General features: G+C 48.6%; 2 protein-coding genes across 3 annotated transcripts; one reads left to right on the top strand and one right to left on the bottom strand.

Annotated features, from left to right (window-relative positions):
* Positions 1–253: 253 nt before the first annotated feature.
* EEF1AKMT3 (EEF1A lysine methyltransferase 3) lies at positions 254–11,627 on the bottom strand. 2 transcript variants are annotated; one of them, XM_078336214.1, is made up of 3 exons: positions 11,150–11,627; positions 10,414–10,525; positions 254–2,514 (listed from the first exon to the last, which is right to left on the bottom strand). In XM_078336214.1, exons 1-3 carry the CDS (start codon positions 11,441–11,443, stop codon positions 2,123–2,125), a joined length of 798 nt encoding a protein of 265 aa, XP_078192340.1. In that variant the 5' UTR covers positions 11,444–11,627; the 3' UTR covers positions 254–2,122. The 2 variants fall into 2 exon arrangements, with proteins under 2 accessions (XP_078192340.1, XP_002752716.1); XM_002752670.4 differs by lacking the exon at positions 11,150–11,627 and adding an exon at positions 10,639–10,934.
* Positions 11,420–15,165, top strand: METTL1 (methyltransferase 1, tRNA methylguanosine). The gene is made up of 6 exons (XM_002752692.8): positions 11,420–11,551; positions 12,264–12,427; positions 13,856–14,040; positions 14,134–14,247; positions 14,409–14,510; positions 14,665–15,165. The coding sequence occupies exons 1-6, from the start codon at positions 11,442–11,444 to the stop codon at positions 14,818–14,820; spliced, it is 831 nt and encodes a 276-aa protein (XP_002752738.2). The 5' UTR covers positions 11,420–11,441; the 3' UTR covers positions 14,821–15,165.
* The last annotated feature ends 1,549 nt before the right edge of the window (positions 15,166–16,714 follow it).

Here is a 16,714-nt window from a genome sequence, read left to right on the forward strand (position 1 = left end):
TTTTTGTATTTTTAGTAGAGACGGGGTTTCACTTTGTTGACCAAGATGGTCTCGATCTCTTGACCTCGTGATCCACCCGCCTCGGCCTCCCAAAGTGCTGGGATTAGAGGCGTGAGCCACAGCGCCCGGCCTACTTGATTTCTTTACACTACACGTTTCATACGGGAATTACCCCGCCCCCCGGCACCTCCCACCATAGGTAAAATAACGGAAACCAAGAAATAAAGTTGTCACAAAACAACAACACAAAAAATGTGGGTAACATTTTGTGTTTATTTTCAATGTGTGTTTATATTCATTATCCATCTGTGACTCACAACAAACTTGTGAGATTGGTGGATGGGTTCAGGAATTTGTCCAAGCTCACCTTGGAAAGCAGGAGTGGAGTCCATTTAACAAAGCGAGTAAATATTTGTTGAATGAACCCAGTATCTGTTGAACACCTGTTGTGGGCCAGGAACTGTGTTAGGCCTCAGGGGATTAGAGATGAGTAAACCACAGTTCTACCCTCTAAGGTAATTTAACGGTGAGAAAATGAGAATAATCACAAGTGTCCATGCAAGACAAAGTAAGATCCCACAAGATGAACAAACAGTTAAAGGGTCTCAGGGAGAAATAAATCACATCCAAGCAAGAGGCTCAGGAAAGACACAAAGAATAATGAAGATTTTGACAGGTGGCAATAGCCTTTCAGGCAGAGGATTATCATAAAGAGTGAGAAAGAAGTTAGGAAACTTTAGTGTGGATTTAGTCTTATATATCTAATATGGAGACTAAAAGAGGTCCAAAACATGTAGCAAAGGAGTAGGAGGTGTAGTAGAAAGGCAATTTGGGATCACATGGACACAGACTAAGTACCAAGCAGAGGAGTTTGTTCTTGCTTCTATAGGCAGTGAAAGCTAATCAGAGCTAATTTTGGAAGATCACGAGAGTTTGCAGAATGCACTGAAGGAGAAGGCATGGAGGCAGAGAGTCCAGAGAAGGTGACTATGTGCCTAAGCAGTAAGTAAAGAGCCCCAACCAGAAGTACCAGTGTGGGAAAGAAAAGAGGTGAAGGCAAAACACATTAGGAAGTGTGTTAGGCTTCAGGGAATTCAAGATTCTGAAGAAAGGACTGATGAAGCTAAAGAAAAATCAAAGATGAAAAGAACTTAGTATTCAGTCCAGTACTAAGTACTAAAATCCATCCTTTTTGGTCCACAGCATGATGTTCTGTGATCAAGGCTCTAGCTCTGAAAAGCATGAAGAAACTGTAAAGGACAGCTCTGCAGCCTTAGCTTCGGAGCTCAGAGGACTTGACTCAGAGCCATGGTCCCACAAGACTCTATCTCTGAAAACCAGAAAACGGGTGGTATGAGACTTCTTCCTTCGCAGCTCCTGAGCAAAAGCTGAGTTCTTGCACAAGAGATATTTAAGGCTTAATTCTTTCTTTAAAAAAAAAAAAAATCCTGGCCAAGCACAGTGGCCCGTGGCTGTAATCCCAGCACTTTGGGAGGCCAAGGCAAGTGGATCACTTGAGCCCAAGAGTTTGAGACCAGCCTGGGCAACATGGCGAAACCCTGTCTCTACTGAAAATACAAGAATTAGCCAGGCATGATGGCGCATGCCTGTAGTCCCAGCTACTTGGTAGCTGAGGCAGAAGGATCATCTGGGCCTTGGGAGGTTGAGGCTGCAGTGACTGCACTCCAGCCTGGGCGAGAGTGAGACCCTGTCTCAAAAAAAAGAAGAAAAATTCCATATAATTTTTAAAGTCCATTCTGTATAAATAGCAATGGCAATGGAAGTGATCAGTGATGGTCTCTCTACAACCACTGCTCTCACATCCCATATACCTCCCTTACCATCTAAAAATCCTGGATACACTACCATCCTCCTCCTCTGAGAACAGGAGCTGGAACCTCCTTGGTGTTCTAACACTAGTGCTGCCAGAGCTCTGGGATTCCTTGTAAGCAGGCACCTCACTGCACCTGCCCAAGAGAACTGGGCAGAGGGAAGGAGGAAAGTGAAGAGGCCAGGGAAATCCATCCTTTTTTGGTCATGTTTGTGGCTCTGGAAATATGGTTTCTGAGATACACAGTTCCTTCATTAGGGCAAGAGAGGGAGAAGAACAGCAGGAGCGACGTCAAGCAGGTCTTGGTTCCCTGTGCCTGGCCCTATAGATGTTGACATTTTCATCCTCATCCCGCTGAGCCAGCTCCAGTTGGAAATGCTGGGGCAGGAGGTGCTGAAAGAAGCTCTCCGTCCCGTGCTCCTCTCTCATCTTGGAGGCCAGATAGATGGTGCCATGGGGCCTGCACAGGTGTTGGAGGGTCCCCAGCAGCAGTGGGAAGGTGGGTTCCAGGTACACGATATCAGCCCCCAGCACCAGGTCATAGTCGCCAGGGAAGACATGGTGGTCAATCCCCCAGGACAAGGCACGCACCTGGGCCTGGGCTCCAGCTGGCACATTGGCCTGGACGTTGCCCTGGATCTGTTCTAGGGCCAGGGGCAGGTCAGTGATGGTAACATCCCCCCCTGAGAGAGAGGAATGAGGAAATCAAGTCAGAGGGACCAACCAAGGGTTCTTGGCTCCTGCCTGGAAAATCCAGAGACCTCAGGGCATAGAGGACAATGTCTTGACAGCCCAGAGCTCACACTGGGTTTCAGTTGCCTCAATCTCCATTTCGCTCACTGCCATTCTCATTACTCTACATTCTACATCATCAACATTCTCTCTGAGCTAATCTTCAACCTCTGTGGCCAACACACAACAATCAGATGTCAGCAGAAGCCTGGGCAGGACTAAGCTGGAGTTGGGCTCTGCCCCCACCCCCACTGACACAAGCTCACCTTAAGGGTCTGGAAATCTTCCCAGAAAATGTGACCTCAGCTGAGCCCTAAAGGATAAGTAGGAGTTAGTCAGGTGGAGCTTTCCAAGAAGAGAACAGTGAGTACAAAGGCCTGAAAGTGAGAGAGCATGGCATATTCACGAAAGGCTGGATCTTAGATGTGGAAGGGATAGAAAAGTGTCAAGACTTGAGACAAGGGGAAGCTGATTATGACATGCTAAGGAGATTCAGGTTTGGTACTGAGGGCAATAGGATTTAAAGGCAGAAGTGGGGTGAAGATGTTCAGATTAGCACCACAGAAAGCTGCATTCATATAGCAAAGATATATTTGGAGCACCTACTAAGTGCTGGGGATATAAGGTGAGCAAGACAAAAACACAGCTTGCTTTTTTTTTTTTTTTTTTTTTTGAGAGGGAATATCGCTCTGTTGCCAGGCTGGAGTGCAGTGGCATGATCTCAGCTCACTGCAACCTCTGCCTCCTGGATTTAAGCAATTCTCCTGCCTCAGCCTCCTGAATAGCTGGGATTACAGGCGCCCACCACCACGCCTGGCTAATTTTTGTATTTTTGTTTTTAGTAGATATGGGGTTTCACCATCTTGGCCAGCAAAGCTGGTCTCCAACTCCTGACCTCAAGTGATCCGCCTGCCTCAGCCTCCCAAAGTGCTGGGATTGCAGGCGTGAGCACCGCGCCAGGCCAAAAATGCAGGTTTCTTTGTTTCATTCTAGAGGTAGAGACACACTAGGTACTGCATCATAATCATAATAACTATGATAGAAAGAAAAGCAAGATGTACTAGGAATTCATTCATTCATTCATATTTATTATATGTCAGGTGCTGAGAACATAAAGATGAACCACGAAGACAAGAATCCCCCCTCACGGAGCTTATGCTCCAGTGGCAAGAAACAGAAAATAACAGCAAACAAAATAAATAAAATAAAATACACTGTACATCAGATGGTAATATATGTCACAGTGAAGCATCAAACAGGGAAGGAGAATAAGAATTGTTTGAGGGATGGGGAGAAATGCAAGTTAGAGGGACCAACCAAGGGTTCTTAGCTCCTACCTGGAAGGTCCGGAAACCTTAGGGCATAGAGGACAAAGTCGTGGCACCCTGAACGTAATTTTAAATTGAGCGCTGGACAAAGCCTCACTGAGGAGATTATATTTGAGCAAAGATCTAAAGGCAGCAATGAAGCAAACCACGTGGATCTCTCATGTTGAGTCTACCTAGTGACAGACCAGCAAATGCAGAGACCCTGAAGCAGGAGTGTACCTGACAGGTATAAGGAACAGCAGGAAGGCCAGTGGCTGGAGCAGCATGAGGAAGGGGAACAATAGTAGAGATTAGATCGTAATCAGGGTACTGTAAGGACACTGAGAAATGTAGCTTTTAGTCTCAATGACATGGGAAGCTATGGGAGAATTTTAAATGAAGAATGGCACACGCTGGCCTGCTATAAGAGGAGCATGCTGGCTGCTATGATGAGAAGAGTACAGGAGGGCAAGGTCAGAAGCAAGGAGACCAGTTAGGAGGTGATGGTGATGACCCAGGTGAGAGATGATGATGGTTTACACCAGGGCAGTCGCAATGGCTAAGAAATGGTCAGATCCTGAATATATTTTGAAGGCAGAGTCAACAGGATTTGACAACAGATTGGATATGAAATATCAGAGAGAAAAGCTTGGGACAGGGTAGGCACAGTGGCTCACACCTGTAATCCCAGCACTTTGGGAGGCCGATGCAGGATGATTGCTTGAGTCCAGGAGTTTGAGACCAGCCTGGGCAACATGACAAAACCCCATCTCTACAAAAAATACAAAAATTAGCTGGGTGTGGTGGCACATGCCTGTAGTCCCAGCTACTCTGAAGGCTGAGGTAGGAAGATCACTTGAGCCTTGGAGGGAGAGAAGTCGCGGCTGCAGGGAGCCATGATTGCGCCACTTTCACTCCAGCCTGGGCAACAGAGCAAGACCCTGTCTCAAAAAAAAAAAGCTCAGGATGGTTTCCAGATGTTTTGCCTGACCAACAGGAAGACGAAATTGCTACTCATTTAGATGAGGAAGGTTGCTGTAGGAGCGGTTTGAACAGGAAGATCATGAGTTCATTTTCTGGGCACATTAAATCTGAAATGGACATCTACATCACATCAGACAACCACATGAAGGTAATGAGTAGGTACTAGGTTATGCAAACAAGTCTGGAGATAGAAATGGGATGGTCTTAGAGTCATGATCACCTACAGGGCATTTAAAGCCATGAGGTGATGGGCTGCTCAGGAGTGAGGGAGACAAGAGAGGAGGGGATGAAAGGACTGCCCCTGAGCCCTGGGGTACTCACATTTTCAGTTGTGGAGATGAAAAAGAACCAAGAATACTTTTGTACCAATCCTGTAAAAGAAAAAGAAAAAGAACCACCAAAAGAATATAGACAGGGAGGGCCTGCCAGGTAAGCAGAAACCAGAAGCGTGGTACCCTGTAAACCAAAGGAAGTATTCCAAAGAGGAGGGAGTGTCAGCATCAAATGCAACGTCAACAAAGGTAGGCTGATAACTGACTCATGCGTTTAACAACCTAGAGTTGGAAATGAAGCTCACAACCTTAACTAGAGCAACTGGATTGAAAGGGGCACGGTGGAGTAAAAATCTAATTGGAATGGCTTAAGGAAAGAATAAGAGGAGAGGACTAGAGACACTGAATATTAACTCTTTTGAGTTTTGTTTTAAAGTGGAGCATAGAAATGGAGTGGTAGCTGAAGGGAAATGTAGGATCAAGAGGTTTTTCTTCTGAAATAGGAGAAATTATAGCATATTTGTATGCATTTTTATATTCTATATATTACTAAATATGGAATGATCCAAAGAAAAGGAAAAACTGAGAATGCAGGGGAGAGAGGGTGGGCATTGCTGGAACAATGTCTTTGAGTAGGCAGAAAGGTTTGGGGTCTGTGACAAGTGTGGGGCTTGACCTTAGCTAGCACAGTGTGTTCATCCATGGTGACAGAAGAGAAGGCACTGCACACAGATGCAGATGCAGTTATGTAAGTAGATGCTGTGATAGGAATATTATGTGGACATTTTCTGAGAAAACAGAAAGCAATTATTAGAGATAGGAAACAGGCTTGGCGCAGTCGCTCATGCCTATGATTCCAGCACTATTGGAGGCCGAGGCAGGTGGATCACCTGAAGTCAGGAGTTCATGACCAGCCTGGCCAACATGGTGAAACCCCATCTCTACTAAAAACACAAAAATGAGCCAGGCGTGGTGGCATGTGCCTATAATCCCAGCTACTCGCGGGGGCTAAAGCAGAAGAATCACTTGAACCTGGGAGGTGGAAGTTGCAATGAACCAAGATTGAGCTACTTACTCCAGCCTGGGCAACAGAGTAAGACTCTATCTCAAAAAAAAAAAGAGAGAGACAGAGAGAGAGACAGGAAACAAAGTCATCAGGTAAGGGTGAAGATAGCAGAGAAGGCATTTGAAGTTTGGAGGAATAAGAAGGTAAGAAACATTTGTTCAGAAGAGTGGCAGAAAAGGTGGACAAGAGAATGTACTGGGCTAGCTAGGAAGCACTTAGGACCCACCTAAGGTCAATGGTAACAAAGTTAACATTAGCCCAGGTAGCACAGCTGTGCATGCACTAGGAGGGGCTAAGCTAACCTAGGGTGGGAGTACCATGGAGGCCTTCCCTTCGAAGTGATGTCTCAGCTGGGGAAGGAGGGTTGCATATGCATTAAGCAGATGGCGAAAAATTTCAGACGGAAAGTATAGCCTGTGTGAAGTCCCCAAGGAAGGGAACATCAGAGTAGGTTTGAGGAACTGATGGACGGGCAATAGGCAGCCAAAGACGGTGGCTCAAGCCTGTAATCCCAGCACTTTGGGAGGCCGAGGCAGGTGGATCACGAGGTCAAGAGATCGAGACCATCCTGGTCAACATGGTGAAACCCCGTCTCTACTAAAGATACAAAAAATTAGCTGGGCATGGTGGCGCGTGCCTGTAATCCCAGCTACTCAGGAGGCTGAGGCAGGAGAATTGCCTGAACCCAGGAGGCGGAGGTTGCGGTGAGCCGAGATCGCGCCATTGCACTCCAGCCTGGGTGACAAGAGCGAAACTCCGTGTCAAAAAAAAAAAAAAAATAGGCAGCCAAAGAAAAACAAGAGAGGAAGAGGCACAGAAAGAGAGAGGTAGGACTTGGGAGCCCATGCCATGGGTGTTGGTTCTATCCTGAAAGCAATAAGAAGCCATTGAAAGATTTGGGGAGGGAGTACATGATTACAGTTTTATTTTGAAAAGATCACTCTGACCACTGGGTGGAAGCGCAGAGGTCTAGATGGGGACAAGGGGTCAAAGCAGGAAGACCGATGTGACTGTTGCAGTAGCCCAGGCAAGTGATTGCGATGGCTTGGACTGCGGAACTGTCAGTAGAGACAGAAAGACATGGGGATTCAAGAGACTTTTAGAGGACAGATTGAATAATGGACATGAGGGTGAGAAAGAGGGCCGTGATGTCTAGGTTTCCCATTGGGTGCACAGTGGTTTGATTCACTGAGATAGGGAAGTCTGAGGGAGAAATGGGTTTGGTGGGAGAAGGTCACAAAGTCTAGATCTAGAAGGTCACAAGATCTAGTTGAGCATGTCACACTTCCCCATGAAGAAGCTTGAAGGCACATGTGAAAATCCAGGCAAGAGATGCCAGTGGCCTGAACTAGAGATGATGAAAAGAGGAGCAGACAACTGGGGAAGTATTAAGAGCATATAACCTGGCTAGGTGTAGTGGCTCACGCCTGTAATCCCAATACTTTGGGAGGCTAAGGAGGCTGGATCACTTGAGGCCAGAAGTTCAAGACCAGCCTGGCCAACATGGTGAAACTCCGTCTCTACTAAAAATATAAAAATTAGTGAGGCATGGTGGCGCACAACTGTAATCCCAGCTACTCGGGAGGCAGGAGAATCGCTTGAACCCAGGAGGCAGAGAGGTTACGGTGAGCCGAGATCACACCATTGCACTCCAGCCTAGGCAAGAAGAATGAAACTCCATCTTAAAAAAAAAAAGAAAGAAAGAAAAAACAGAAGGCCGGATGGGGCATGGTGGCTCACACCTGTAATCCCAGCACTTTGGGAGGCCGAAGCAGGCAGATCACCTGAGGTTGGGAGTTTAAGACCAACCTGACCAACACAGAGAAACCCTGTCCCTACTAAAAACACAAAGTTAGCTGGGCGTGGTGGCACAGGCCTGTAATCCCAGCTACTCGGGAGGCTGAGGCAGGAGAATCATTTGAATCCAGGAGGTGAGCCGAAATCATGTCATTACTCTCCAGCCTAGTGATAGAGTGAAACTCCATCTCAAAAAAATAAAAAAATTTAAAAAGAAAGATAAAAAAGAACATATAACTCATAGGACTGGGTGATTGCTGGAACGTGAGGGGAGAAAGTGAGATGACATCCAGCTTTCTGACTTTACAGCTAAATAGGGGGCAAAGAAGAAGAAGCCAGCCTGGAAACAAGTGAAGCCAGTGTTCCCATCAATGCTGCATGCCTTTTCTCTCCTTTTTTAGGATAACTATAACTGCCTGCATCCACCCATGCTTCATGCAAAAACTGCTGTTGGCACCCTCCACTGTTTCTGAGCCTGTTGTGTTCACACTGTTCACCTCCTTCTCACCTGAGAGAGCTTCCCTTGATGGCTTCCCAGGGAGTCATGGTAGACATGGACAGAGCATGTCCACAGGCTCCATGCACACCTCGCCAGAGTTCTTGTTCTATGGCATCGTCCTCTGTCTCCCTCACTAGACCATAAGCTCAGTGGGAAGAGAAAATCTGTCTTATGCATTGTTGAATCCCCAAAACCTGGCATGATTCTTGGTACATAGGGGACTTGACATACATTTTGGTTGAATGAATAGAAGAATGAATGTCTGCCTCTAGGAAGATTTCTCTTTTTTTTTTTTTTTTTGAGACAGATTTTTGCTCCTGCTGCCCAGGCTGGAATGTAATGGCATAATCTTGGCTCACTGCAATCACCATCTTCTAGGTTCAAGCAACTCTCCTACCTTAGCCTCCCAAGTAACTGGGATTACAGGCATACACCGCCACACCTGGCTAATTTTGTATGTTTAGTAGGGATGGGGTTTCACCATTATTGGTCAGGCTGGTCTCAAACTCCTGACCTTAAGTGATCCACCCACCTCGGCCTTCCAAAGTGTTGGGATTACAGGTGTGAGCCACCACGCCTGGCTCGACTTCCCTTAATATGACCTAGTTCTGTCCCTATGAACAGAGACGTGTTAATTTGCATCCCTAGGCAGATGACATTGTAAGAATTTTTTAAATGAGTGCTTTCAGTTTGAAGTTTTTGTCTGCCCATTAGATTATAATTTGTGAAACTGTTTCCTCTGTAGTTTTTGGTTGTTGACAAAACAGAAGCAAATTTTTCCTTACCTTTTCCTTTTCCAAGTCTGCAGCGTCTAATTCCTACCTCCGCTTCCTACAAAACACATCCTAACCCTTGGAAACTCATAAGCTTGTTTTTCCTAGGAATGGAATCTGAAACATATTCATAATAAAGTTATAAAGCACTCATGAAGTTTAATGTCCGCGAGTCTCCCTACGGAGTATCCCCATATGTGTATGTTGACAGAAGACCATGTCCAAAGCCAAGGAGCTTTTAAGTGACAGCATTCTTCGTGATATCACAGAGAGCAATACAAGGCCAGGTACAGTGGCTCACACTTGTAATCCCAGGCACCTCCCGAGGCCGTTGGATCACCTGAGGTCAGGAGTTTGAGATCAGCCTGACCAACATGGCGAAACCCTATCTTCTAACTAAAACTACAAAAGTTACCTGGGTATGGCAGCACACACCTGTAATACCAGCTACTTGGAAGGCTAAGGCATGAGTATAGCTTGAACTCAGGAGACCATGGTTGCATTGAGTGGGAATCGTGCCACTGCACTCCAGCCTGGGCGATAGACTGAGACTTCGTCTCTCAAAAAAAAAAAAAAAAAAGCAACATGATAAAACAACTCCTATAAAGCCTACCTGAGTTTTATTTCCTGCCCTCCCCAGTCTCCCACCCTAGGTGCTTTGACAGGCAATTCGCGCTGTCTGGTAAACAAAACTTTTTAAGGCCGGGCGCGGTGGCTCAAGCCTGTAATCCCAGCACTTTGGGAGGCCAAGGCGGGCGGATCATGAGGTCAAGAGATCGAGACCATCCTGGTCAACATGGTGAAACCCCGTCTCTACTAAAAATACAAAAAATTAGCTGGGCATGGTGGCACGTGCCTGTAATCCCAGCTACTCAGGAGGCTGAGGCAGGAGAATTGCCTGAACCCAGGAGGCGGAGGTTGCAGGGAGCCGAGATCGCCCCATTGCACTCCAGCCTGGGTAACAAGAACGAAACTCCGTCTCAAAAAAAAAAAAAAAAAAACAACTTTTTAAAAACAAATTTTAAAAGTTTCTTAAAAAGAAGGGGTTGGACTGGGTCCAAAGTAGTCCCCGTCCCCAAAGATCCACGAAGTGCCTGTTTCTCCCCGCCCCTGGGTCCCCACTCTCTCCTGCCTCAAAGCCAGGTTACGCACCCTGCAGCGCTGCCAAGATCCCCACGATGCCTGTCCCCGCACCCAGTTCAATCACCTTCTTGCCTCGGAAATCCACATTTTGACTCTCGAAATAATTGCACAGGCTCAAGGCCTACGGGAGATAAGAGAGAAAAAGACAGTCGGGAGGATGGCTCCCCATGGGAGAGGCGGAGTCCGGGGTCTAGACCTCCCACAGACCCTAACCCGGAACAGCCCACTCCTCACCGCGTCCCACACGCGCGCCGCCACCCCGAGGCAGGACCCAAAGTTCTGTGTGATGTTCAGCACATGCCCACAGAAGCAGAACCGGCTCTTCTCCGAGTAAGAGTCCGCGAAGAGTCCGACATCCCGCGGGAACACCGATTCCAACTCAGATTCGGGATCTGGGCCGGGGTCCGCCATCCGGCCCGCCGAGGGAGTGCCCGGGCACCTCGGCCGGCGCTCACATCCCGGATCCGGAGCGGGGTAGAGGCGGGGGGCCGCGGGCCGTCGTGCTGTCCCCGTGGCGTGAGCCGAGCCCCGCCTCCCTGAGTTTGCCCTCCCTCCTCCAGTTCAACTTCCTGGAGGTGGAATGAGGAGCTGCCCCTCTCGCCCCCGCCAGGAGCGCACACCCGACGAAACCCAGGCGGGACCACACCCGAGTCAGACTGGACGCACTGGTCAGAGACCAGGAGTGAGGGGAGAGGAGCGAGGACTGATGCTACTGTAGGAGGCCGGGTCTCTAGACCCCTCTCACCTGTGGGGTGCACAGGTGCCTGCAACCAGGATGGTAACCCAGGCAGAAGCAAGCTAAGGGAAACTGTTGGATTCCAACAGTTTCCAAACTCTCCCAACCAAAGGCTAACGGTGCAGAGGTTCCCTCCAGCATTCGCTCCGCCCTCCCCACCCAGCTCAACCTAGCCAGCCGAATTTGCTCCTGGGTCTTTAAGGGGCGGGATCTGCCCCCAACGCGCTTGTCTGCGTCATTAACCTGCGCCCCCGGCCTGCGCCTCCACGTGGGTTTGGTAGAGAAACCCGGGACTGGGATCATGGCAGCAGAGACTTGGAACGCTGCCGGAGCAGAGGCCCCGCCGCCCCAGAAGCGCTACTACCGGCAACGTGCTCACTCCAACCCCATGGCGGACCACACGCTGCGCTAGTGAGGAACAGGCAGAGGGAGGGAGGAGGGCGGGATTCTCAAAGGCAGCCGGGAGAGCAGTTGTGCTGAGACTGCTGGGAGGATTTGGGATAGACCCGGGGTTATGAGATGAGTGACGTCAGTTTTGGGGGTGGGACCGGGAGATTCGACCGAGTGAGGAGTTGGCGGGTTGGGAGTGGGCGTGGCTTTCGGGCCTAAGTCGGTAGCGCTGCCAAGTTTGGGAAGAGAAATAAAATAAATTGTTACTGAGACTGAAGTGATAGAGGCGCAATGTGGTTTCCATCTTTTGCTTTTGTTTGTTGGATTTAATAAAAAGGCAAACATATACACAATCCTGCCCACACCCTAACTTACCCTCCCCGCAGAAAACAAACACAAAGTAGGATCGCAGTGCGTTAGGCAGGCAGTCTAACAAGAAGGGGAACTTGTGCCACAGAAAGGGCAGCTTCGCGGCCAGGGTCACATCAACCCCTCCAGAAGTGGAGTTGGGCCGGTCAGCGATTACGGGTCTCATGATGGGCCTATGATTCACACCGGGGGTTAAGGGTGGTTTCCATTGTCCCTGTTAGAGGCCACAGGGCCCAGGGTTACAGAATTTTTGAGAAACCCTCCTCCCATTTAGCACCCACCCTCACCCACCCACACACTCACAGTACCACTTCTGCAATAGTGTGACCAACCTTCTCATGCTTCTGTGTCTTCTTTCCAACAGCCCTGTGAAGCCAGAGGAGATGGACTGGTCTGAGCTATACCCAGAGTTCTTCACTCCACTCACTCAAAATCAGAGCCACGATGACCCAAAGGATGAGAAAGAAAAGAGAGCTCAGGCCCAAGTGGAGTTTGCAGACATAGGCTGTGGCTATGGTGGCCTGTTAGGTAACACTCAGTCCTTCTCTCTGGGGTGAGAAGAGGCCTGGTTTCTGCTGCCTCAGCGGGTTTTGTGGGGGGTCATAATTGGCCTTTCCCCTTTCGTCCAGACACTGGTGACATCAGCATGGAGAGGCTCTACCTTCCCTCTACTCTGGGTCTGTGGCCTTTGCCCTGGAGAATGGAGGGAGTTGCCTCAAATGCCTCTTATAACCTGGGTCGTCCTATCTGGCTTCAGTCCCTACATGAGCCATTTCACCTGCCAGGTACCGGGTCAGTGAGCTGGTCAGCACAAGCGTCAGAGATTAGCCATTGTGGCCAGTGATCCTGAACTGTCTTTCTCAGGGATTCTACCATCTCCCCTCCCCCTTGCCCCTCCCTCGACAGGTCTCATTCCTTCTACCCCACTCTTCTGCTTTTTGGGTTCCTCTTGTATTACCTGTGTTGTCCCACCCATGCATGCCAAGCCACTCCCTATTTTTAGATCTTCCCAAACAGATAACAGCCTGATAGAGAGGAAGAGTGTGATTCATAGAGGAAGAAAACCTTGGTTTCAGGTCCAGTTCTGGCCAGGCACAGTCACTCATGTCTGTAACCCCAGCACTTTGGAAGGCTGAGGCAGGTGAATCACTTGAGGCCAGGAGTTCGAGACCAGCTACTTAGGAGGCTGAGGCACAAGAATCGCTTGAATCTGGGAGGAAGGGGTTGCAGGGAGCTGAGATTGCACCACTGCACTCCAGCCTGGGTGACAGAGCAAGACTCCACCTCAAATAAATAAGTTCCAGTTCTTTACCGGGTGCCGTGGCTCACGCCTAGCACTTTGGGAGGCCGAGGCGGGTGGATCACAAGGTCAAGAGATCAAGATCATCCTGGTCAACGAGGTAAAACCCCGTCTCTACTAAAAATACAAAAATTAGCTGGGCATAGTGGTGTGTGCCTGTAGTCCCAGCTACTTGGGAGGCTGAGGCAGGAGAATTGCTTGAACCCAGCAGGCAGAGGTTGTGGTGAGCTGAGATTGTGCCATTGCACTCCAGTCTGGGTAACAAGAGCGAAACTCTGTCTCAAAAAAAAAAAGTTTCAGTTCTACCCCTTCTTAACTCCATGATCTTGGGCATTTCTGACCCTCAGTTTCATCATCTTCACAGTTTACCACAGTGTTCTAAGGATGAAATAACACAATGTGTGAAAATGCAGTGGAAACTCTAAAGAAACAGCAAATATATGCATATTCTCACACCTCCCATTCTAGTCATGGTGACAGTTTTGATTTCTCCCCCAGCCTCTTCAGCATAAAACTGTCCGTATATGTATATCTCTGTTCTCTCTTGCCATTCTCAACTTTGGTAGTTGCATATTGAGGCTTCCTTTCCAGGGTTGACCCCTTTGCACTTCCTTCAAGTATATGGTTGATGATTCCATTGCTATTTCTATGTCCAGTGGAACTGTCACCGCTGTTCCCAGACACACTGATTCTGGGTCTGGAGATCCGCGTGAAGGTCTCAGACTATGTACAAGACCGGATTCGGGCCCTACGCGCAGCTCCCGGAGGTGGCTTCCAGAACATCGCCTGTCTCCGTAGCAATGCCATGAAGCACCTTCCTAACTTCTTCTACAAGGGCCAGGTGGGGAGGGGCCCTGGTGGGTTAGGTGGGTAGGCAGGTCGGGGCATGCAGGCCAGGCTATCACAACCCTGTTGATGTGTGTCTGTCTCACAGCTGACAAAGATGTTCTTCCTCTTCCCCGACCCACATTTCAAGCGGACAAAGCACAAGTGGCGAATCATCAGTCCCACACTGCTAGCAGAATATGCCTATGTGCTGAGAGTTGGGGTGAGTCGGGATAAGGGGGAAGAATGGGGTGAACGGCCTCCTCAGGGACCATTCACTAAGAATTCAGTGGTTGTGCATTTAGGGACTCACACTACCACTCCCATCATTTGGCTGCTGATGTTGCATGCAGCCCCTTGTGTAGGGTGATTTTGCCTATGCAGGGGCTGGTGTATACCATAACCGATGTGCTGGAGCTACATGACTGGATGTGCACTCATTTTGAAGAGCACCCACTGTTTGAGCGTGTGCCCCTGGAGGACCTGGTGAGTAGGGGGTCTAAGGGAAATTGCCAAGATGCAGGCTGTAGAAGTTTTGTATTTGAACTTAGCTCAGTGTCAGAAGGATGGGATGGGAGTCTAAGGGCCAGGGGCTGTCTGAACAGTGGGCATGGATTTACTGGACCCTTCCTTCTCCCAGAGTGAAGACCCCATTGTAGGACATCTAGGCACCTCAACTGAGGAGGGGAAGAAAGTTCTACGTAATGGAGGGAAGAATTTCCCAGCCATCTTCCGAAGAATACAAGATCCCATCCTCCAGGCAGTAAACCCCCAATCCAGCCTGCCTGGTCACTGACTACATACTCTACCTTAGCTGGACCTTGTCTTCCAGGGACTAGAGAAAACAGCAAGAGCCCTGGGTCTTCCCAGTTGAGACTGCTGGAGCTGAGACACAGTACTCCCTCAAAGAAGGTGGGGAGCTTCCCAGGGCAGAACCCACTGGTGTTCATGACTACCCCTGGCTCCTCTCACCTTGTCCCTCCACTGCCAACATAAAACAAAGCAGCTGACTGAGATGGTCAGAGGACTTTGGACCATAGGGGATCTTTGGAAGGCTGTGGGGTCTTGCTCTCCCTTAGCACTCCCTTCTTATTTGATCTCTCCTTAGCTGGAATGAGGAATGTAGTCCATCTAAACTGCTTGCTGGGCTCAATTACCACTTGTGTTTACTTTGCGATCCTGGGATAATATGTATGTATATACACGTGCCCATTCTGCCATTTCTCAGGAAAGGCTGGAGTATGTATCATATGCCTTCTCCCATCCTCCTGTCTTCTTCTGTAAGACTTGACCTGGGGAATCTGTGTTCCCTTTACTGTTGTCTCTGGAGAGTCCTTGGGAAGGTATAGGGGTGGAGACCCTCTCCTTTTTCACATTGACCTTCAATTCCAGAACTTCAGAGCTGACTGGCACAGAGCCAGATATGGGTGGAGTAGAGAATGAGGGAGTAAGGAGCAGAGAGGTAAACTATAGAAGATTCTTTTATTTTAATTTTTTCTTTTAGAGACAGGCTCTCTCTCTCTGTTGCCTAGGCTGGAATGCAGTGGAACAATCATAACTCACTGCAACCTTGACCTCCTGGGCTCATGCAGTCCACCTTGGCCTCCCAAGTAGCTGGGACTACAGGCATGCACCACCGTGCCTGGCTAATTTTTGTATTCTTTGTAGAGGCAGAGTTTCACTATGTTACTCAGGCTGGTCTCAAACTCCTGAGCTCAAGCAGTCTGCCCACCTCAGCCTCCCAAAGTGCTGGGATACAGGCATGAGCTGCCATGCCCAGCCTAATTTTTAAACTTTTTTTTTTTTAAAGAGACAAGGTTTTGCTATGTTGTTTAAGCTGATCTCAACCTTCTGGCCTCATGCCATCATCCCACCTCAGCCTCCCAAAGTTCTGGGATTACAGGCATGAGCTGCCATGCCCAGCCTAATTTTTAAACTTTTTTTTATAGAGACAACGTTTTGCTATGTTGTTTAAGCCGGTCTCAACCTTCTGGCCTCATGCCATCTTCCCACCTCAGCCTCCCAAAGTGCTGGGATTAAAGGCATGAGCCACCACACCTGGCCATGTGGAGGATTCTGAGGCTAAAAGTGGAAAGGAGCTGCTAACCAGAAAGCCCCCCAGAGGAGACTGAGTCAGCTGGGGAATCAGAACATCCATATCCACTCAGCTCCTCTAACAGCCCAGAGACAATCTTTGAACTTTACTAATGTACAAAAATTTCTTCATTTCTGCTTCTCAAGCCCGGAATTCCCATGGCTGGAAGAAGGGGGCTTGTAAACCCAAGAGACCTCTTATCCTCAAGAAAGAAAGATAGAGTTTCTAGGAGCCATTTTAGCCTATTAATTAACCCACCTGCCATCTGCCCAGTATATGTTAGGTAAGGAGGAGAGGGAGATGTGGCTAGTGCAGGAAAATGATGCAAAGAAGATACAGCCCAGTGAGCCAAGAATGTGGGGACATGTACAGCTATGCCTCTTCCCCTGCTTCCCTTCCCGGAGGAGCTGAAAGATGGGGAATTCCTGAGATGGATCTAAAGGGGCTGGGCTCCCTAGTTGAAGTGGTGGGAGTATTAGACTGGTGTAGCTTGGTCTCCTAGTCCATACTAAAAAGCCTGATAGCCTTTCTTAGGATGAGACCTTTAGGCTCCTAGACTAGGGCACTCTCCCAGGAGGAAAATCTCAGGCCCTCC

The sequence above is a fragment of the Callithrix jacchus genome, chromosome 9, assembly GCF_049354715.1.
Source record: "Callithrix jacchus isolate 240 chromosome 9, calJac240_pri, whole genome shotgun sequence".
Taxonomy (NCBI): Eukaryota; Metazoa; Chordata; class Mammalia; order Primates; family Cebidae; genus Callithrix; species Callithrix jacchus.